At 39.9% G+C, this 22,188-nt stretch overlaps 1 protein-coding gene across 1 annotated transcript; it reads left to right on the top strand.

The window, feature by feature from the left end:
* Window positions 1–1,126: 1,126 nt before the first annotated feature.
* Window positions 1,127–20,149, top strand: LBR (lamin B receptor). Its single transcript, XM_061991505.1, has 14 exons — window positions 1,127–1,290; window positions 5,806–5,986; window positions 7,621–7,809; window positions 9,166–9,249; window positions 9,845–10,019; window positions 10,488–10,684; window positions 11,436–11,490; window positions 13,194–13,388; window positions 14,691–14,794; window positions 15,202–15,327; window positions 15,423–15,591; window positions 16,801–16,881; window positions 16,986–17,108; window positions 17,667–20,149. The coding sequence occupies exons 2-14, from the start codon at window positions 5,822–5,824 to the stop codon at window positions 17,825–17,827; spliced, it is 1,824 nt and encodes a 607-aa protein (XP_061847489.1). The 5' UTR covers window positions 1,127–1,290; window positions 5,806–5,821; the 3' UTR covers window positions 17,828–20,149.
* The last annotated feature ends 2,039 nt before the right edge of the window (window positions 20,150–22,188 follow it).

Raw genomic sequence — 22,188 nt, 5'->3', positions numbered from 1 at the left:
TTACAAAGGTCTATTTCCTGTATTCATTTACTCGGGTAAAAAGCTTGCCACACTCTGAATTCAAATATTACAGCTAGAAACTTTATAAGAACACAACCAACAAACCCTCACAAATTTGTGAACAAAGGAATAACAGCAATTCTCAGACCAGTTAAGCCCACAGCTACCATAGATCCTATTTATGTCTGTTCATCTTTGGTTCTGGTTTTGGGGTGTTTGTTTGTTTTGTGGTGATGTTACTGGGTTGGGTAGTTGTTATGTTTTGGGTTTTTTTAAAAAATCTGAGATTTTGGTGTGTCCCTGTGGTTTTTGCCAGTCTTCTGTACTGGAAAATGGTAGTCTTGTCTTTTAGGACAAGATTTGGCCTTACTAGGCCAAACTATGCCTTATCAGCTTCTTTCCCAATTAAGACAAGTCTCGGAGGTCCATAAAGATTGCACAAACATGTCCATATCTCACGCTTAAAGAGCTCGGTAACTTTCAATGTCCAAACACTTGAAACCACTTTATTTTATAAAGCTCACTGCTCGTGACAACTCGTTTAACTTTTTCACAACCTATTTTTCTTCTGCCCACTGAAATATTGCTTAGACTTCCGGATTTCAAAATCTGACAGGAACTTGAATGGTCTTTCTGGAAAAGTTGCCTCAAAGGGACAGCGGTAGCCACTCACGGCTGCTTTTCTGTCCCCTTTTAGTTTTTCGTTTGGAGGAAGTGAGAGAAAGGGTGTTTTAAACATCTTCCAGCCCGGCTGGGTGCATGGCTGCCAGGAACACTCGCACTTTCGCCTGAAGCCTCAAACGCCGCCTCAGGCGAGATGGCGGGTGCTTCGCTGAACAAAACCCCCTCTGTTTGTTTACCGCGCGGCAGCGGCGCCTGCGTGGCGCAGTGAACCTGAGAAGCCCGCCGCGGCGGCCGCAGCCTCTCCTCCTCACTCGTTCTCCCACCCTGAGCTGCTCTCCCGCCCCGCCGCCGTGAGGAGACCGAGCCTGCCTCTCTCGTCCCTTGACCGGGGCGGTCGGGCGACGGCCCTCGGGCGCCACGACCGCGCCATCGCGACCCAGCCAATAGCGTGCGGCCACCCACGATTCAAACGGCGCATCGTGGCCAATGGGCGCGGTTGGCGGGCGGGAAGAGGCGGGGCGAGGGGGCGGGCCGGCTAACCGACCGTTGCGCGGCCGTAAGAGTCGCTGAGGCAGGCCGCTCTTTTCAGGGGAGAGCGCCGCGAACGGGCCCGGTTCCCGCCGCTCCGCCGAAGCGCCTCCTGCCCGGCCGCGGGGGGTGCGCCAGGTAAGGGTATGGCGGCACCGCGAGCGGGATCGGGGCTGGCGCGGCCCGGGACACACCCCCGTCCGCGGCCTTCCCGGGACGGAGCGCTCCGGCCAATAGCCGCCGCCTCCGCCCCCATGCGCGGGCGTCGGGCCGCGGCGCCGCTCAGGCCTCTCTCTCCCGGTGGGCGGGCGAGCGGCGCCCTTTTTCGCTACCCGGGGCGGTTGCTTGGGCGATGGAGGCCGAGCTCTCCTGCTTTGTTCAACACGCCGTCGGACCCCTCCGCAACGGCACCGCGACGTCATGGCTGGCGCAGGGAAAAGGCCGCGGCCACCCGGTGTGGCGGGGGCGCGCCGTGGGTGAGGCGCAGAGGGGCGGTGCGGCCCCTCCCTTCCCCCCTCGGCGGAGGCGCCGAGCCAGGCCCGGGCCGGGAGCGCGGGCGGGGCGGGGCTGAGCCCCTCCCCCGGCACGTGGGTCCTTTCCTGTCAACAGTGCGCCGCCGCCGTGGCCTTCACCCAACCGCCTGCCGCCTTTCGCGGCCTTGCGTGGGGACGTTAGCTTCCTGGCGCTGTCCCTTCGCTTTGAGTGCTTCTTGCGAAGACACCTTTTCCCTGCCTGAGGATTGCTACGTTTTTATTTTACCTTGAAGGTTATGTTGCTCTTGTTTTTAGCAGTGAAACAAATTTGGCTGTTGAGTTCAGCCAAGGTTGAACAGTGGTAGATGCTTCTACCATAAATGGAGGTAAAGAGCTAGGAGTAGGGAATGAATAGTAATGATCCAGAAGAGATCCTGCACATTTCAATCTGTGTGGTGAATTTAGTAGTAAATTTCCGTGTAGGAAGATGTATTTTGTTGGCCTTGACTGACAATGTTTTGTTTATTTTCCTGCATTTCCTTTCTTGCATTTGGCTGACTCCCTCCTCTAATGTACATGTTATCTACCAGTGGTGAGACATCAGAATTATTAACTAGGATCACTGGAGACATATGAACTTTGCACTTTCCAAAGGGAAAACTTTGTTTAGTGTTTTATTTGTTCTTAACACCGTGCACCCAACATCTGATGATATGGTATGATTTTCTAGTGATTACAAGCTAACAGCCTTTTTCTTCTCATTTTCCTAACAGGAGCAAAATATCTTTCCACATAGCTAGAGAGATGATCATTAAGAAAGACCAAAAGTGGATGTATAGGACAATATGCTTCTCTGCCATGTTTCTCTTTAATTGTTTCGTTCTTGGTTGAGTCAGCAGTGCCTTTTCTTCTTGACCAACTTTTAAGCTTCAAATAGTCTTGCATTAATGGGCTTGGCTTGGTATAAGATAGAAAATCCTTTTGAGCTCTTCATTTGAAGTCTGGGTTCCTAAAGGAAACCCATAATGGTGCAGAAAACACAGATTTCTTCTTGGAAGTATTGGAATATACTACCAATTAGGTATCTGTACAGACAAGGTTTATTCTGTGAAAGAATTTTCTTCTGAGGTTGATTTGGTTTACGTTTTGAAGCCCCATGAATTAAAAAGCTTGTATAGGACCACCGTGAATGTTAGACTGATACCATGAAAGTTAGCAGGATTGTGACTAGGACTTTAAAGAGCAGTAAATTCAGTGTGTAACTTCTAAATTGGATTCTTTTGAAAGACTTCCTACGTTTATTTTTCTTGACACCAGTAATGGGTTTTATTGTCTGAACAGATGAAGGCTGCATTTAAAAGGTATAGCTTTTTGAAATGGGGTTATATGGAATGAGGATTGCAAACCTCCCTCACAGGGATGCAGAACAAGGTGGTAATGTCTGATTAGAGTAAGAAGTAATATTTACCTTTTTTAATGCTGAATGTTTCATTAAGATTTACTATTTAAAGAAAAAAGTGAAAAAATAAGTGTTTCCTTTAATGATATTACTCATTACTTTTTAATTACAGGAAAATATTTCCACTTGGCTTAAATTTATTTATTATTTTGGAATTTCATAGCATTGATAGTTACCCAAGGCTGAGTTACATAACACTGTTTTAGCTCTAGGTCCTTCAAACACATTTTCCAAATTGTTAGAACTAACTTCAGCTCTTCTTGAGAACAAAGTTGGAGGAGGGGAAGGACTTTCTGTCTCTTAAAAGCATTAAACCATCAGGTTACCTTTCTTTAGGCTGTTTTAATGTTTGTATAAAAAAACCAACCAACTAAACCAAGAGTTTTAAAGTTTGACAGAGAACTGAATTTTATTATCACTGTGAAATGAAATCTAAGTTTTGAAGTAGTTGTTACAAATCATAAAAGTCAATTTACCTGACCTTAGTGACAACTTTGTGAAAAAAAAATTCCCTTTTCCAAAAAGGACTTAAAGTTCACAAATTCTGTTTTTTACAACTTTGTCCTAGAGTCTGGAAGCTTTGTCCTTGTCAGGCTCTGCGTTTACAGATGTTGCCTGAGGTGTTCTAGATCAAGAAAGGAAAGAGTTGGCTGAAGTGTAGGAAGTAGAACAGCAAAGAGGAACTGAAGTTGTAGATCACATTATGACATCTGGTGAAAGCTATGATAGGACCTGATGGAGGACTGGTGTTCAGACTGTTTATGGAAGAAGCTAAAACTATGTGAGAGACTGGGGAAAGAACAGTAGTAGAAGTGGATCTCCTAAAGAACAGTCTTCTGGGTGAGAAAACTGGACAAGGAGACAGGTGGGGATTGAGGTCAGATCTTAAGCCCAGAAGTGGCAAAGAGGAATTGGAACTTGTTTGGTGAATGGGGCAGAAAAGGCAGAAAACTCCCAAGGGGAGTTGGGAGCGTATGTGGAGAATACAGAAGAATTTGAAATGAAAATGTGGAAATCATATTTCCCTGAGTCATCAGAAATAAGAATTGAAATTTGAAGGTCTTAAACTGACTGAGATAAAACAGAGTTGGAGAAGTGGGAATTCAAAAAAAGTAAAAAGCTAACAAGATACTGAGGCAAAGAACCCCATGCAACAGGCAGATGGTCTTGAAGAGCATGTGCCTACAAGGACGGTCTAGAACTCTTGACTGATTTCCTAACTGGCAAGTATCAGGGAAACCAAATCATAAAACTTTTTTCACTCCTTCCAATATGTGAAAAAGGAGATGACGAGATGTTTCTATTCTGAAGCAATTAGGAATATCCACTGTAAAATCTGCATGAAAGAGTTTTGCCAAGTTTTGGGGTTCTTTGGTTTGGAGAGCTACACAGGCTGTAAATCGGCAGGGGCTCCAGGAAACCCTAGAATGAAAGTTGATTAAAAAGCCTCACTCAGTCCCATCCTCCAGTGTGTTCTGAAGGTCTGTGATTGCATATTAACAGTATGTTTTTGCCAAAGAATCTTAACTTTTCACTGCAGGTTGGTTAATGTGTAATGAATGAATATCTAGTTTACTACTTGTGAAGCCACAGAAAATGAGGTGAAAAATGCTTTGAAACAAACTTTTGCTAGTTTGTTCATGTTCCCTGTCCCCTGTATCTGTCCCCACCATTCTTAGTTCCTACGTTCATTGTGCCAATGGTAATAGTACAGAAGTTAGTATGTATTTTACCATAGGCATTTAAGATACCTTCACTTTATATGTTGAGACCTGAGCTGCAGAAGTTCAGTTTAAAAGTATCTTCTGTTGTGGAAATCTGTTTTCAGGAGGCAGTGACATAATACAAAGAACTTTGAAAAGAATTGTACAGGACTTTGGATTTTAAAACATAACTTTCCTTAAGTTGCAGTTGTTTCCCCAGCAGCCCTGGATGGTGGATCAAGGGTGGCATTGACTTATAAACCATGTTTTGCTAATATCGAGTGAAAACTTTATGGTGCAGACAGGGGGATAGAATTTAGTTTCCTAGGATATTAATTATGTGGTTGTTCTGATGCTGTATTTTGTGTTCCTGTGGGCTTCTGCAAAAGGTGTTGCTTGCCAGATGCTAAATAGGTGGAAAAGAGAGAATATTCAATCCAGACAGGAGCCTAAATTCTGATGTTTCGTAACCTTTGAATGTTTGACATACTAAATTGAGGAAAGTATGTAATGTAGCCATGTGTATTGAAAAAGATTTGGGGCTTTTTATTTTAACATTTAGAAATCATAACTTCTGAATTTTTGTAAAACCCCTGAAAAAGAGAGTTAGAGGACACTTGGCTACCATCTAATCTACTTTCTTCTCTAGATAAGATGAACTGCATTACATGATTTTGGTCAAATGTATGCTTCTGACTGGTTTTGGTGATCTCTGATGGTGGAGATTGTACGTTGCTGTTGAATGCTGTAGAAATACTGTTAATACAACTGAACGATTTTTTTTGGTAACATCTAGCTTCAGTCTTTGCTCCGTTTTAATAGTATTTTGTCTGCAATTAATTTGGAAAACAGATCATTGTGGTTTTTTTCCTTATCAGACAGGTTTTTGCCTATTTAAGGTGAAGAGTTGTTTTTTACTTTCGAGTTTCCTTGTTCTAGCCTAACTGATATGGAAAGAGTAAAGAAAAATTCAGCCTAATGTTTAGCTGCCGTATGTATTGATTTATTTCTTTTCTAGGGATTCCTTTTGGAAAATGCCAAGCCGGAGGTTTGCTGATGGTGAGGTGGTGATGGGCCGTTGGCCGGGAAGTGTCCTGTATTATGAAGTGCAAGTGACCAGTTATGATGATGTTTCTCATCTTTATACTGTTAAGTACAAAGATGGGACTGAACTTGCATTGAAAGAAAGCGATATAAGGGTAAGTGCTCATTCATATAGTTATCAGTATTTATAATGGAAGATTATACTGATTTTTGTGATGTAGATAAAAGTGCAACTTATATAATTGGGTGAGTACCTTGCAAGTTTACTTTAGATGTGTCTTCAAGGAATTGGTACTAAATCATAGCTCTTTCCTACATGACATCTCAAGTAGTTCAGAGTGCTGGCCCTATTTTTAAAGAAGCGTGATTATTTTCATTGTGTTGAAAAAAATGCTGATGCATTTGGGAGAAAAATAAATCTGATTTAGGAGTGCTATAGAATGATCACTTGTGACAAATTGGTTTTGGGTAGCTTAGAAAGCTGGTAGTTGGGTCTGAGTGCTAATTTGGCTTTTTCCACTTCTAAATAAGAAAATTTGAAAGCAAATGCAAGCATGTAGTTCACATGTAAGCAACATGTTCCCTTTAAGCACATACTTAAAATATCCTTGAAGAGCTTGTACTGTTCTAGGTCCCCAAAAGTTTCGTAAGGTATTTTGCACTATTTGTGATGACTGAGGACTCTTGAAAAAGGGTCATATCATATGTATCTATATATATATAGATATCTCTATATATAGATATTTATAGATCTATATCTATATAGATATCTGTATATATAGATATATATGAGCTTATCCCTTCCTCTTTACATATCCTTATTCTCTCATTTCCTGTTACTAATGAAGACCTTTGAAACTGTGCAATTTTAATTTCAGTTTAAAATGTAGTAATGCATGAGATGACAAGCTATTTGAATGTTTGCTCTGGTTGATTTTTAAGGCCTATTCTGAAGCCTTCAAAAGTTCAAAACTAACTTGTATATCTATGTGAACTATAGTTTCACTTTTTGATGGCAGTGTATATGCCCTATAACTGACCTTTTCTTTTGGGACAAAATGTTCCTATCTTGAGCTAGAGAAACCTTTTTTACTGCTTTGAGACCTTCTAAGCTTACTTGAGGTAAGGCTTGCAGGTTAGTGTGCTCAAGCTGGAAAAAAATAACCATTGTCATAAAGCATTTGTGCCTTATAAAAGTTGAGTTGTGGAAATTTTATGTGAGAAAGTAAGCATTAAAACTTCACAGGAAAATAAAACTGAGTACTTTCGGGGCAAATGGTTTATGGAATTGCTTGCCTTACAATGCATCTAATGTAATGATTTTGGTGAATAGTTTTTTTTTAAATGTTGATCTGAGCTGTGTTGCCTTAAACAGATCACTGCATTTTGGTGTGCCAAATGTATTAATAAAGCTAAGTAATGGAAGTGATAGCTGTCTCTTAAGGCATAAGTGACAATTGTCATTTCCTTTTCTTAAGCAAAGGCTTAAGAGAGTGGTACACTTGAGAGCTTGGTGCTTCCATCCATATCTTGATATCTGTAGCTTTGGCAGGAATTGTCAGCAGTTGGACTTGAGACAGAATTATTTGGGTATTACCAGCAAAATTAATATGCTGTAGTTGCTCTTCCTTAGCAGCATTTGTATAGCATTGGTAAAAGGAATAAGTGACAGATCTGTGGAACTACATGCCAGAGTCCTCATCACAAAAAAAACTCCCCAAGTTTCAAAGATTGTTGTTCTTGGGAACATCTAAGTTAAGATTTCACTTTCTTCCCCGATTTCTTCTAGTCACAATCATCATTCAAGCCCAGGAAGAGCCAATCCTCTTCAAGTTCTCCCTCCAGAAGAAGTAGTAGCAGATCTCGATCTAGATCTCCTGGTCGGCCCGCAAAAGGCAGACGACGTTCATCTTCCCAGAGCAGAGAACATAAAGATGACAAAAAGAAAACCATTCAGGAGACAAACTTAGCTCTACTGGTATTTGTTTGTTTGTTATTTGTGTCTGAACGAGTTTGGGTTTTTTAAGACAAATTACTGCTATTTGTGAAAGATTTGCTCTATGTATACTGGGATTATTGTTGTAAAAGCCAGCTGTAGTTCATGTTCCCTGAACACCAGAGTGTCTCAGAAGTGCCTTTTTTTTCTAGCTTGCTGAGTTGTAAGGAAATTTGTGAAATGTGAACATGTATTGTTAAGTTACATTGAATTTGATGGTATAATTGAAGTTCTCAGAATCCAAACACACAAATCCTTTAATATTTTAATGTCAAAGTCATTGTTAGATAGTTCCACTTGAGAAATGAAGTTTTAGTGTGCTTTTAGGATACATTGACAAATATGTACCCCACAGGTATTAGAATGCAAAATAAAATGAGTTCTGTTTCCATAGACAATTCATTCAAATAACAGTGGAAAACATGTGAAACTTCTGTGGTAGAACTGCCGCAGAATTCAAGTGTAGAATATCTGTCATATATATGCACCTTGCTGACTGATAATATTGCAGAAATGTTTTCTTAATAAAAACTATCTTAAGGCATATATGAATTTATCAAATATCTGTTTTTTAGCTGAAACTTATAATTTTGTTCTTGGCTTTGGTGTGATTTTATATTGAGTACTAAAAATGGTTCTGCTGTTCTTCAAGTGAAGCATAGTAAAGGTGATGTTTATTGAGATGAATGCCATTTTTTCTACCTCTTGTGATAGCTTTGAATACTACTTCTCTGAGGCACAGTCTCTTGAGTTGGAAATGCCTCCTGCTAGTCTACTGCAAAAAAATAGATAGGTTTTAATTAAGTTTCAAGTGAACTAAACTGGACCAGTCTAATCTAAATAGTTGGGTTCAGTTTAGTAAATTGCTACAACTATATAAAGTCTTTGGCACTGAAATTGCCTTGGTTTTTATGAGAGAATTTATTTCTTAGAAAGATACTTAATGGAAAACCAAACTTTCAGTCCTGCAGAGCAGTGTCTTTTATAGGACACTGAAATTTCTTCTGCTTTCCTTATAGAATTAACAAGCAGGCATGTATGTTATACTGGCAGCTCCTAAAGATGAGTTTAAAATAACTTGAAAATTCTTTCTTAATCTTACTGTTTATTAAAGAAAACAAGTAACCTTTTCCTTTTCTTAAATGAGTTCCTTCCTTTGTTTGTGAACTGAAACTGTCTGTACTTTGGATATTGAACTCATTTATTTTCTTGCGGAGAAACCTGGAGCATTTGGAAAAAAAAATCTAGATAATTTGTGTTCTTAATTGTTACATACTTGCAATTAATGTAGCTGTTATTTTCAGAAAGCTAAAACTAGGCTTTTTTTCTTTTAACCAGAAACCAAGTGAAAATAACACCAGCAGGTACAATGGAGAACCTGAGAGTACAGAGAAAAATGACATGTCCTGCATAACCTCAGAGGTATGAACACTATTTATTCATAGTTTCATGTTGCATTCTATCTTGTCTTTCTCAGAAATCCCTAGAAAAGGGCAATACAATAATCAAGAAGAAAAGAGTGCAAGGTAAAACTTACAAAGCCAAATAAGTTTACTGTTCAGCCAAGTTCAGGGAAGAGGGAGATAATGTCAGAAGGGAAGAGTACCAGAGCTGGGTAACATTGTTTTTTCTTGTTTGTTTTTTTCCATTAAATCCTCACTGATTACTTGTTTTCATTCCCATGCTTTTTACAGTATGAGTGTTTGACCATAGAAAGTGATTTTTAAGCCACATCACTTCTTTAGTCCTGATTACTGACTAATGCACAGAGTTAAGGCAAAAAGGGGAGGAGGGTTGGAATGGATGACCTGTACTGCTGTTCTGGAGCTGCTGCTGCTAACAATGAAACTGGTTGTAATAATCTCTTCCTACAAATGTGTAAATCTAAGTACTCTATAGAACACATTGTATATTACTGTATTCTAGTGAATAATATCCTAAGTAAAACACATTGAAGTAAAATAAGGTAAAATCACTAGGAAGTTTTTTAGGAAATTGTTTTTTTCTTTGTTGACAGCAAAAGTTGAAACCAGACATGCAATTGGAGCGTGTGCTTGAGCAGTACACCTTGCGTTCAAGAAAAGAAGAAAAGAAAAAAGAAGAGATATATTCAGAGAAGAAGATTTTTGAGACAAAAACGATTGAGAAAGTGCCGTCAAAAACAAAGGATTTGGAGTTTGGTGGAAGAATTGGTATGTGAGCAAACTGTCGTATTGAAAATTAGTGCTTTTGTGGTATTTACTTATTGACCTTACTGTCATGTCAAGAACTGTGTTTCCAATTTTTGGACTCTGGTTGCAGAACCCAGAGTCATGATGGTGCTTCAGGTAGTGTGTGTTGGTATTGGCAGCAGTCAAAGAGCCTCTATTATACTTGGTTCTCTTGTGAAGTACATTGGAGATCTTGAGCCTTCCCTTGCACTGATTTAAATATTTCCAAACTGTTATTGTGTGATACTTGGATTTGGTTGTATGACCTCGTTTGGAGGTGAGAATGTGTCTCAGTACATGACTGGGGGATTGCTGCTGTCTTGCTTCAGGAATAGATACAACCTCTTCTTTGTTACTAAAGTTAATATTGACCTTTATTAGTGAGGCAAACATGGAAACCCAGGTGTTTTATTTTTCTGTCTTCTAATATGGAATGATGTCTGTTCCCAGGGACCTTCACGCTGATATTTTTCTTGCCTGCTACTGTATTCTACTTGCTGTTGATGTGCAAACAAGATGACCCCAGTCTTATGAACTTCCCCCCTCCTCTCCCAGCACTTGAAAGTCTTTGGGAGGCCAGGGTGTTTGGCGTTTTTCTTCTGTGGTTTTTCCTTCAAGCCTTGTTTTACTTACTGCCAGTGGGAAAGGTAAGCTGTTCAGTAGCAGTTGGGTCTTTATGGATAATGAATTTGTGCTGGAAGGTACACTATGTTCTTGATGCAGTGAATTTGAAAGCAAACGAGTTAGCTTTCCATATTAAGCTGGAATATGGCTAGTGCAGATTTCTGGAAGCTTAAAATAGCACAGGTTGTTAAGAATGTACTGGCTGTGCATTTCACAGCCTTTACAGTAGAAAGGGCAGAAGGCATTATATAGGAGTACAAACCAAAGCATGGATAAAACTTGCAGTGATAGAGTTCTGGAAGAATTTCAGATATCTGACTTCTAAATCAACAAATTGATAGTCACTTTCTTATTGATATCCAGTGTTTTGGAATGTCGTCTTCACGTATGGGAAGCTCTAGAACATGCTAGCCACATGTATATCTGGCAGATACTGTTTTGCTCTTCTTGTGAATTGAGGAGTACTGGCAGATTCTTAAAGGACACTAGTAAATAGGTCATTCAATCATGTTCTGTTTTCGTACTTGTTTGCAATGATTGGAGCTATTCTGTTTTCGTGAGGCTGGTTAGGACAAGATGCTTCTTAAAAATAAGTTTGAAACTTGCCTTTTTTCTTTCACTATCCAAAGTATGTTTTTGAGAACAATGCATAATGTTCATATGTGAATGTGTCTGTCTGGTTCCCTTGAGTGAATGTGTTTGTGCTTGATTTCCCTCTGCTACCAAGGCCCTGGAAAGTACTTAGTTGAAACACCAGTGCTTTATTCTTTATAGGTTGTCGAGGGCCTGCCCCTTTCAAATGGAAGGAAACTGCAGTACCGGATAAATGGTAAGCGAGTTGCAGCTGCTTATTCTGAGATTTTGTACCACTGTGTGATTTGCAGTGCTCAGTACTGTTAAGATAAAAACAATGAAAGAGACTCTCTGGTCAAACCAGGTATCTGTTGCAAATATTTCACAAAATAGGATATGCCTTTGCTTAGAGAAGAAGATTAGTAATGGTCAGGAGTGAAGTATCTCAAGAACAAGACATTAACGTTATGCAGGGCATCAGGTCTGCATCCACCTGTGACTGGTGACCCCTGCCAGATTTCTCGTGTAACTGCTAAATGGGCAGTTGCCTGTCAGAAGTGTGAGTAATGCTCATGTAACACGGACTGTTGCTCCAGAGGAGATGATCAGGAGTGATCTGAGGAGATCTTATCCCATATGTCTAGATAGCTTTGATGTCTCTGATGTACAGACTAATAAGAAATGTCTTGTAATTCCAGCATGGAAAAGAACAGTTTTGAGTTCTTTCTCAGATCTGATTTCATTTCCTATAAATAAGGCAAGTTCCTCATCTAACTTTAGAGTATGGTTTAGCATGTTTCAGCAGTCCTGCTTTTTTAGGATTGATTTGTCACAGTCTGTTAAGGGGCTCTATTTGAAGCTGGAATAGAGCTGTAAGTCTTAGAAGCAGAATGAGTTACATCCTGTGGAAGTGAGTTGTATTGAGGCTGCCTCAGACCTTTTTTGGTTTTGGACTTTAGTCTTTATTAGGGACAAAGTCCTGCATTTAATGTTTTTCTTGTCTTCTGATAAAGAGAGGAAATAAGCTGCCTGATATGGGTGGCTTAAAAAGGAAAAAAAATTAAAAGATAATTATAGAAGCCATTTTCATGTTGCTTCAAAGGCTAATTCTCAAGCAATTTTTAAAGCCTTCTTGAGAAAAGGAGGAAGACTGCTAATAGGACAAAAGGCATTGAGCACAAACTGAAATATAGGAGGTTGCATCTGAACATCAAGAAACACTCTTTACTGTGAGGGTGACAATGCTGGTACAGGTTGCCCAGAGAAGTTGTGGTTTCTCTATCCTGTGTGGTCATGGCCCTGGGCAGCCAGCTTTAGGTGTCTCTGCTTGAGCCAGGGGATTGGACTAAATGAACTCCAGAGGTCCCTTCTAATCTCAACCACTGTGACCCTGTGAAAGGTTCATAGAAGATGCGTAGCTGAGAGCTGTAGAGAACTGCCTGTTTGTCTTTGGACATTGTTCCATTCTACATGATTTTCTACTCTCTAAATACAAGAGTTTTTTCTGTTTAAATTTGGACTTGATAGTTACTGTAATACTTAAATTACTGCAGTGTGTGGCGAGCTATATAGGAAGGTAATTTTAAGAAAATACAGTTGTCTGAGGTGTCCCACAGATGAGGTTTTGTGACTTGCTGTTGTTATTCAACAATAGCATCAGCATACATTTTTTTCCCCACCAAAATCTGAAATTGGATCCTCTGTTGTAAAAAATGTAGGAGTGTTCACAGTGTTCTTGCCTCTTGTCCTTTTGAGTAGCAAGTTTCAGGGCATAGACAGAATGTCTTGGGTATATTACTGTGGCCCAGAAGTTTGAACCTCAAGAGCATGGGAAATGTAAGACATGGTTGGAATATAGGCAAGTCTAATAAGTAAAAATGTAGAAAGGCTTGACTGGGTAGGTTCTACTAGAATGACTTTTTAATTTTGGTTAATATATTTTTCTTCTACATCCTTTAGGATTTTATGCTTTTATTTTGACTGCTGCAGCTGTTGGAACTTTATTATACTTTCAGTTTGAGCTTCATTATTTGTACGATCACTTCATGCAGTTTGCAGTGTCAGCTGCAATTTTTTCTATGGGCTTGAGCATTTACCTGTATATTCGGTCCCTGAAAGCACCTGAAGAAGAAATAGCACCAGGTGGAAATTCTGGTGAGTTACAAATGTTTTGGATAATTTCTTTCCAATTGTTTCCCACAGTTTAATTTTTTAGGAATTAAAGGCTAGATTTAGGGCTTGTTACTGTAATACTGTGACATATTTTTCTGCCACCATAAAGTTCATGTCGCAAGTTAAAGGGCTGGTTTTTGTTCACATTGAGATCCTGTAAAATGCTGGCAATTTTACTTGGAGTATCTTGACTAGCTCACACAAAAATGTCTTGTCTGGTCTAGTCCCTTAGCAAAGAGAAGGAGGATGGTTCTCTCCTTTCCCTGTTCTGCATTTGTCAAGAGGCTTGTCTAGTTTGCTTGGTAGTGCCTCTGCTGGCAGGCCTTTTCCTGACACAACTAGGAATAGAGAAGAAAACTAGAAAATGTGAGTGTTTTGGTAGTGGGAATTTGGGTGCAGAACTTGAGGTGCACTTCTAAACTCTTTCTTTACTGTGCTCTTTTAAGTCTTGTTAGCTGAATTGAGTTTTCAGAAGAAGTTCTGATGCAGTCATGAGGCTTCCTATGTAAAGTGTCCATGGTGGGCATACGTTTTTGTAGGACACAGGATAGAGAAGTTGATTATAGCATTAAATATTAAACAAACTGCTGTTAAAAAGTACCACAGGGTAACTAAGAAGGGGAGTTTGTGCACAGAACACTTAGTGTATTAAAATGAAGTATACAAATATCCTCAGTTCAATGCAGCATGTATGTATATGTGTGAAGGGAAATAATAAATGATTATAAATCACTTTTTCTTAGAGAAGTGCATTTTTAGTCTCTTAAGTGGTGTAGTACCATTCTATAACTGTTCTGCCAAGTACTTGTTATTTGCTAACTCAGTGCAGGATGCCTTGAAGTCAAGGTATTGTATTTTCCTCACCTTGTCCATCTCTTTGGATGAACAGGTAATTCTCACAGCTAAAGGGGCTCTTGGTCCTTGAAGAGCAACGAAGTAGGAGGAAAAGTACAATTAATTAATACCATAGGATCATGTTCATGGAAACTTTGATGTGAGCTTCAGGATGAGGCTTAAAACAAGGAAGGAACTAGACTTAAGCCTGCAGTATCTTCTAAAGTGTTTAGTCCTCTTAATAAAATATTTTGGCCTCTTAAAATATAAACCATATGGGTTTTCCTTTTGTGTCTTGTACATTCTGTCACATTTTCCTTGCTAATTGAAAGGCTTTTTTAAAAATATGTAATGACAGAACTTCAGTAGAAAGGAGAAACGTTTTTATGGGGAGGAATGTAGTGACAGGGAAAAGGAGTACTGCTAACAAAGACCATGTCTTACCTGCAGGGTATCTTATTTATGATTTTTTTGCTGGACATGAATTAAACCCCCGTATTGGCAGTTTTGACCTTAAATACTTCTGTGAATTGCGTCCAGGATTAATGGGCTGGGTGAGTCAATCATTTGTTTGCTTTGATATTACACAAATGTATTTAGATATGTATATATTTATATTTTAAAAATGGTAGTAAGGATACAATGTATATCTATAAACAGGACAAAATACTTACAAATAGTTTAACATTGGCAGACTTATAATGAATGTTTTTATTCGCTTTAGGAAAATGTCTACATTCCAACTTCTTTGCTTTGTGGGAAATGAAAACTCTTCTTTAAGTATTCACGTACTGAGGCTATACAGCTTCAAAAAAGTAGTTAGTTGCAAACTGTGGGTTATGAAGTAGATTATTTAAAATTCACCAGTGGTCAAAACTATATTAAAATGTCCTATTGAGTAACAGAAAAGACCACTCTCCTTTTACAAGAAAAACTTGTAATAAAATGTTTTCTCAACTAGGTGGTTATAAACTTGGCAATGCTCTTGGCCGAAATGAAGATACACAATCAGAGTATGCCATCTCTGTCAATGGTACTTGTGAACAGCTTTCAGCTTCTCTATGTGGTGGATGCTCTTTGGAATGAGGTAAATAAAAACCTTAATAAACTGTTACTGTTCCTAGTAAGTGTTAAATGAATGAAGCTTTGTAAACTCTTAAGTTCTCTCCTCCTTGTTTCCAGGAAGCTGTTTTAACTACAATGGATATTACCCATGATGGCTTTGGATTCATGCTGGCATTTGGAGATTTGGTGTGGGTTCCATTTGTCTACAGCCTGCAGGCCTTCTATTTAGTTGGTCATCCTACTGCAATTTCTTGGCCTGTTGCTGCTGCAATTACTATCCTGAACTGTAAGTTTTAGGAGATGTTGCTGTTACTGGTAGTAACAATGTAGTACTGATTGAGGAAAAGGTTTTAGCTAAGGTGCAGTGATGATATTTTCTGTGTTATCACAGCTGGTGGAAGCATCTGTCAGGCTACTGCTTAATGCAAAGAATATAATGAATTCTCATTTTATTAAATGAAGGATCAGTGAGACTCTGGACCCTTAGTTCTTCTGTTAAAAGGCATCTTTAGCTGGATGCTGTGTAGAGTTGCAGAAGTGATTTAAAACATTTTGAATGGCGTGTAGCAGATGCCTTTAAAGTCGGTGTGAGTGACTGTAAGTGACTTTTGTAAAAGTCAATGGCTTGTTGGCTATACCTTACTGAAACTAGGGAGGAAGAGATTCTGTTGTTCAGAAATTTCACCCCCTGCTCTGATGGCCATAGTTCCAAACTGGCATCAATGAGAAACGTCTCCTTTTTCCTAGCCAAGCACTTTGAGACCTTATCTTGCATCTTTAGGGGACATTACATTTGCACCAATATGGCTTTGTAGTTTGTCCTTAAACCTAGAAGAAAAGGTTTTTATGTAGACATGAGAAAGAATGGAAACACTTGTAAAAATTATGAAAGCACACCACTTAGTATGTGCAGTCCTGAGAAATACATCATCAGTTTTGTTTGTGTTCAGGGTTTTTTTTTGCTTGTTTTTTTAAACATCTTTATTTGAAGTATGTTCTATCTTGAGTTTTTTCACTACAGTCTCAAGAAAAAGCAAATTTAAACTGTCTTGTAAAAATGATGGAGGAAAGGAATTTCAAAACCAGATCATATTTCATGGTCTGCTTCTTTTAGTATTGTGTACTTGTAAACAGTTGGTCAGTTTATGGAGTGAACTGTAGCAGAACGCTGGGCTGCTCATAGAGCCATTATCTTACAAACTGCAACACATCACCTTATGTGAATTTCAAATTCAATGTTAATAAGTAAGATATAAATGTAAAAGTAGGTGTAAAAATAAGAGTTCTAATAAATATCAGTTAAAATGTGTAAGAGCGTATGGAGTGCAGGTTCCCAGGAGCGTTTCTGCCTTGTTAGAGCTGAGAACTGGAGAGTATCAGTCATATCTCTGAGGAAAAGTCTTTGGTGTAATGAGTGGCAGAGCATGTGAGTGATTTTTGGTGAAAGAAAACTGGAAAATACCGAAAATGCAAAATAAATATTGTTTGTTTTCAGGTGTTGGGTATTACATATTCCGTAGTGCGAATTCGCAGAAAAACAATTTCCGAAGGAATCCATCAGATCCCAAGTTGGCCTGTAAGTACATTGTTCTTATTTGTTCAGTTGCTAGACAGTGTCTCTTTGTCTTGTTTAAATACACATTTCTATTGTTGTATTTGACTACAATACTCTATCCACAGATCTAAAATTTATACCCACGGCAACTGGAAAAGGGCTTCTTGTCACGGGTTGGTGGGGTTTCGTTCGTCACCCTAATTATCTTGGTGATATCATCATGGCTCTAGCGTGGTCCCTACCCTGTGGTAAGTTCCTGAAGCTAAATGGATTTTATCAAAAATGCTTGTATGTTTTGGCATCTGGCTGGGTTTGGAATGCTGGCCACACTGCTATTGATACAGGCCAGGATACAGTGGACTTCTGGGCTGTGAGCGCGCATTGTCAGCAGAGGCTGAGTTTCAGCCACAAGTCATGTGCTCTGAGCAAAGCTGGAGTTGCCATCTACAGCCAAAATCGAGAAAGCCCTGTGGGGATTGTGTGGGGCAGCACAGTGCCCCAGAAGTTTAACTATTGCTCTGGTTAAAGCTCAAGAGCTTAAAATATGTGTAAGGTTCCCATGCGTTGAGAGCGGCTGGCAGACCTTTTGATTTTGCTTTTGGATTTCTTGTGAGTCTTTTGCTGTGTGCTTGTAAACCCGTCACACAATTATGACACGATCCTGATGAGTATTCGATGCTTTATAAGATGCATCGGTCTGTAAAGAGTGTGTGTCTCCAACCAGCTTAGTATATTTTGTTCGTAGCTCACATTTCTGGATTACTTTTTTTCTGTATCTACAGTGACTTTTTCACTTTATTCCACAGGTTTTAATCACATTTTACCATATTTCTACGTGATCTATTTCATCTGTCTGCTTGTTCATCGAGAAGCTCGTGATGAGCATCATTGTAAGCAAAAATATGGCTTGGCATGGGAAAGGTATTGTCAGCGTGTGCCGTACCGCATATTTCCTTACATCTACTAGAGCACTCCGGACTTGCAAATTCCTTCAAAAGTTAGTTTCTCTGCAAATAAAAGTATACCTCTTACCTTTGCACTTGGTCTATTTGTAATTTAGGCTTTTTAAAAATCAAAACAGCGACCAAACAGTGGAGTGCATCAGCAGGTATTTAAAAGTAACCTTGAATACATGAGTTATGGGAACTGACTGTCTGACTTCAGTGTTTTCAAAATTGTGAATTTTAAAAAGTCTGAGCACCCTAATTTCTCAAGTTAAAAGTTTTATCTAGAATTCTGAGTTTACATTTTCTATTGCATTTTAATTAAGCACTGTGATGTAAAGTATTTTATTTTCTTAATAACAATAAATACAAAAACTTCATCCAGTTCATATTTTGGTGTTACTTGTACCATCTAACTTCAGATGCCTGAACTGGAGGAGCAGCAGGGTCTCTTTGGCCAGTGGAGCCTCAAGCAGAGGATTTGACCCACATGAGAGGCCTGTGCCACTGGCTGTGCTGCCCTGCAGCCCTGGGCCCATAGCTGGCACAGCTCAGCTGGGTGGTTGTCCCCTTCCTGGCTTCTCATTAATGGGATTTTTTTTTGGTCAGGGAGACTCAGAGGTCCCTCCTGCCCTGTGTATGCAGGAGAGATAAAGGGATAGGATTGGGAGGAGAGGTTGATGAGGCACGACTGTCCCCTTCTATCTTATTCCTGTATTCTTGAGGCAGTCAGAGCATGGACAAAGGGGGACTCAGAGCTGCTGACCTGAGAGAGAGAAGCCATGCTTCTGCCTCAGACTTCTAAAAGTAGGTGAGAAAAACACTTGTTCTGGCTGTGGCCAGAGCTGTGGAAGCAACTAGTGAATCCTTATGTCCTGCATCTAAGTACTGAACACAGGGTAGCAAAAGGTGCAGCACGTGTGTATTTGGCAGGAAAAGAGTAAAATGACCACAGTTGGCTTCTGATTTGTAAATTATGTCTTAATGTACCATAGCATTTACCGAGCATGTATAATAAAGCCTCCATGTTTTTGCTGTACAGTGTTTGGATTTGACCATGCAATAGCTTCCTTAGAAACAGGAGAAACCAGTAACTAAATCCATTTCCAGTCATTTTTTTAAAAAAAAAGAAATGTTAATTGAATAAAGGTTTTTGTAAATTAATGTATTAATTCTTGAAACAATTGAAGTGTTTGTTTAAATCTTTGTATGGACAGATATGCTATGGAAATGTAGGAAATGCTTCTCAGTCCAAAGTTGGGGTGTTTTTGAATTTGGCATTGCTACCTCATATGTAGGTTTTGCCTTTTGTACTGTTGCAGATAGAGAAAATAGCTATTTTTTTGCTATTGCTATTTAAACCAACATTTTTTACATGAGCCTGTGGTTAAAACTTGACCACTTTCTAATATATTTTTGTATATATTTGACTTTTTAACTACTGTATGTGTTCTAGTCACTAGTTGTGTTCTTTGGCTAACTGGCTGTAAATCGGATGCCTGTGCAGTATTTACTTCTTAAGTTAGAAGGATTTGATATTTTCCTGAAATAATCTTGCATTAATTAACTAGCTTTTATTCTGTTGTCACAACAGAGAGCTTTTCACATGCTTCATATATGAGGTTTATAGCACAAATAGTCAAAAAAGGCTCGTTAGATTCTTAAATATATTGCAGGTACTGTCTATGCTCGCTTGCAGGAAGGTTCATAATCAGAGTGTTGCTATTATTCTTCAGTTATGTTCAGTTCTTTAAAATGTGGATGACATAGAAATGACAGCACATGATTTTTTTCATTGTTTTTAATAAAAGAACCCTCTGTTTTGTACACAGGCATTTTTTAAAGCTCATTGTACATTTGCAGTGTATATAATGTAGCTTGATTGTGACAGTCTCCTTTGAAAATCTGTTTGTTTGCTGTTGTGAGGAAAATGTTTTTAAGACAAGTAGTTGGCTTTCTGGCAGAAAATGGCTGTGCCTGTAATAACACGGAAGAGCATGTACCTCTGTGAGGTAGCAGGTTAAACTGGGATGCTGCTTTAATGATGGGCTAGTGGGAAATGGAGCAGCTGGTATCTTAAAATGTACTGGGAGACAAGGCTTAAAATGAATGTGAGAGTTTAACCCTGTAAACAAGGAGATGCTACAGCTATCCCAGTTTTATCTGTTGCCATGCAAGGTTGTTGAAGTGTAAGTCAGAGCCCTTGTCTTTCAGAAACGGAGCCTGACCCACAAAAAACGTTCCACTTCATTTACATGCTGAGTTTTATGTGAATTTGATTTTGAAGTGATTGTTTTTAACACAAACAAGCCTATAAACTAAAATAAAGCTTTTGCTTAACATTAGGTAGTGTGTGTGTTTTTTCTAGTTCATGGTGATGTCTGAAAAAACCCCTTTGATTTGTCTCACCAAGTAAAGGTGCAGATTTGCTGTGGTTCCTGTTACGAGCTTATGTATGGTGGTTCTGAGTAGCCTGTCTGGGAGTTCTGAGGAAAAGAAGTGTCTCCATGCAAAAGGAGATCTCCATTTTCTCCCTCTTCTGCTTCTCTTTCTGCAAGTTTACAGATCTTCTGTCAGCCTGAGAGTGCATTTGTTCTGTGTATCAGCTCCATCTTGGCTGCTTTGCTGCTCTGCCCTGACTGAAGAGAATCATTGTCAAGAAGCCAGCGCCACAGCAGGCAAAGGAAAGGCAAGCTCAAACACCTCAGTTGTTAACTGCAGAGAACTTAAATACTTGTCCTTAAACATATCTGAGAGTTGTCCCTCACAGAGCTGGCAGAGGAGAGTCCCTGTTTTGGTCACTGACTTGATCTTTGTAAAGTAGAAGCCAGAATGAACACTTGTTTTGCCTGTATTACATTGTATTTTTTCCTCTCCAGCTTCTCTTAGAAGTCAAACCCAAACAATTCCATACAAGGCTGGGGTCCAGCCTGAGGGGCACCACAGGGCAATGTATTTTCTGTTCCTTTGACCTAGGATGAACAACACTGGTGGAAATGTAGTACATGATGAAAGAGATGTCAGGAGAATTTTACATGCAGGAAGTTGCTTACCCCAGGTAATAAAAATGTTTGCTGAAATTACAACAGCTCGTTGATACCTCCCAGGCAGCGTTCTTGCCTTTGGAGAGAATGCTGTTGTGGGGAGTGAGTGTAAAACCTCTAGTGAGAGAACATCTTGCACTACCTGTGCATAACCAAAAACTCCCAACACTAAGTAGATAGTGCTTTTATATTTTTATTTCAGAAAAGCTAAGCTCTGGTTTCAGGTTTTAGAAGCATCAGTTCTGCTGCTCTGTACATAACAATGGCAGCGCTGAGACTCTTACTGAGTGCAGGGAGAAAAGCATTTCATGCCTCATCACAGGAGTGGGGAAACCTTTTGAAGGAAAGGCTGAAGGTGCCAATGTGGAGTGGTCTTAGAGCTTGTGTGTGGTTTTTTTTGTGTGTGTATGTCTGGTTGTCACATTCCCTTCATGTCAGCACACCAGCAATCTTTCTCCTTGGAAGACTACCCTATGCTGCTGTAAATGAATACATGGTCCTTCTAAGGACTCGAAGCTGCTTCTGAGGCCATCCTCTTTTCCTCAGGTAGCCAGAATTGGGTTCCAGGACTGGGATACTCTGCTGCCTTACCTGCCATTCCCATTCTGTGTATAGTTTTCCTTGATGATTTGATTCCTGACTTAGCTGTTTGATGTTTATTTCTGTATCAGTTAAATTGCACTGGTGTTGGGCCTGTGAGATATCATTCCCTTAGTCCTTGGGCTGTTAATTTAGTCCATGGCTTCAGGGCTCCATCTCTCATAGCAACCTTTCAGGTTTTCCTGCTCAGATGGTATCAACCCTTTGCTTCAGCTTCTCTAGTCTCAGCTCTGGGTGCATATCCTATATGAAACCACCTCTTCCTGAAGAGCACGCTCAAGGCAAAATGTTGCCAGAAGTACATGAGGTAGAACAGCAGATTTACAGTAACATGAATCAGCCCCACAGAGCCACAGGCTCTTACTCCAAGTGCCTGTATTGAAACTGGCACTCCAGAGCATGAATACAGCAGTTGCTGAGGGGCCTCAGAGGGGCTGGAGACACATTTTTAAAGCATCTGGCAGGCCCCTGATCGGAGGTCTGGGGTGGTGGGGATGCACTGGTGCAGCTGTCTGTACCTCCTGTGGCCCCTTTTCATGCCTCAGTGCAAGTGGCTTTTTACTCTCCTGTCCATAACTGACAGCCTTTTTACCCCAATGGTAACAGGTTCCCCAGTCTCCTTGGAGTCCACACCTCAGCCCAATAAGCCACTCAAGATACTACTGACGGGTCACCCATGAACGCTCCTGGTCCTCAGAATCCCCAGGCTTTGTTATTGCTTGGCAGTATTCGATCTGCCT

This window comes from Colius striatus, chromosome 2 (assembly GCF_028858725.1).
Source record: "Colius striatus isolate bColStr4 chromosome 2, bColStr4.1.hap1, whole genome shotgun sequence".
Taxonomy (NCBI): Eukaryota; Metazoa; Chordata; class Aves; order Coliiformes; family Coliidae; genus Colius; species Colius striatus.
This window is presented reverse-complemented; position numbering and strand designations above follow the sequence as displayed.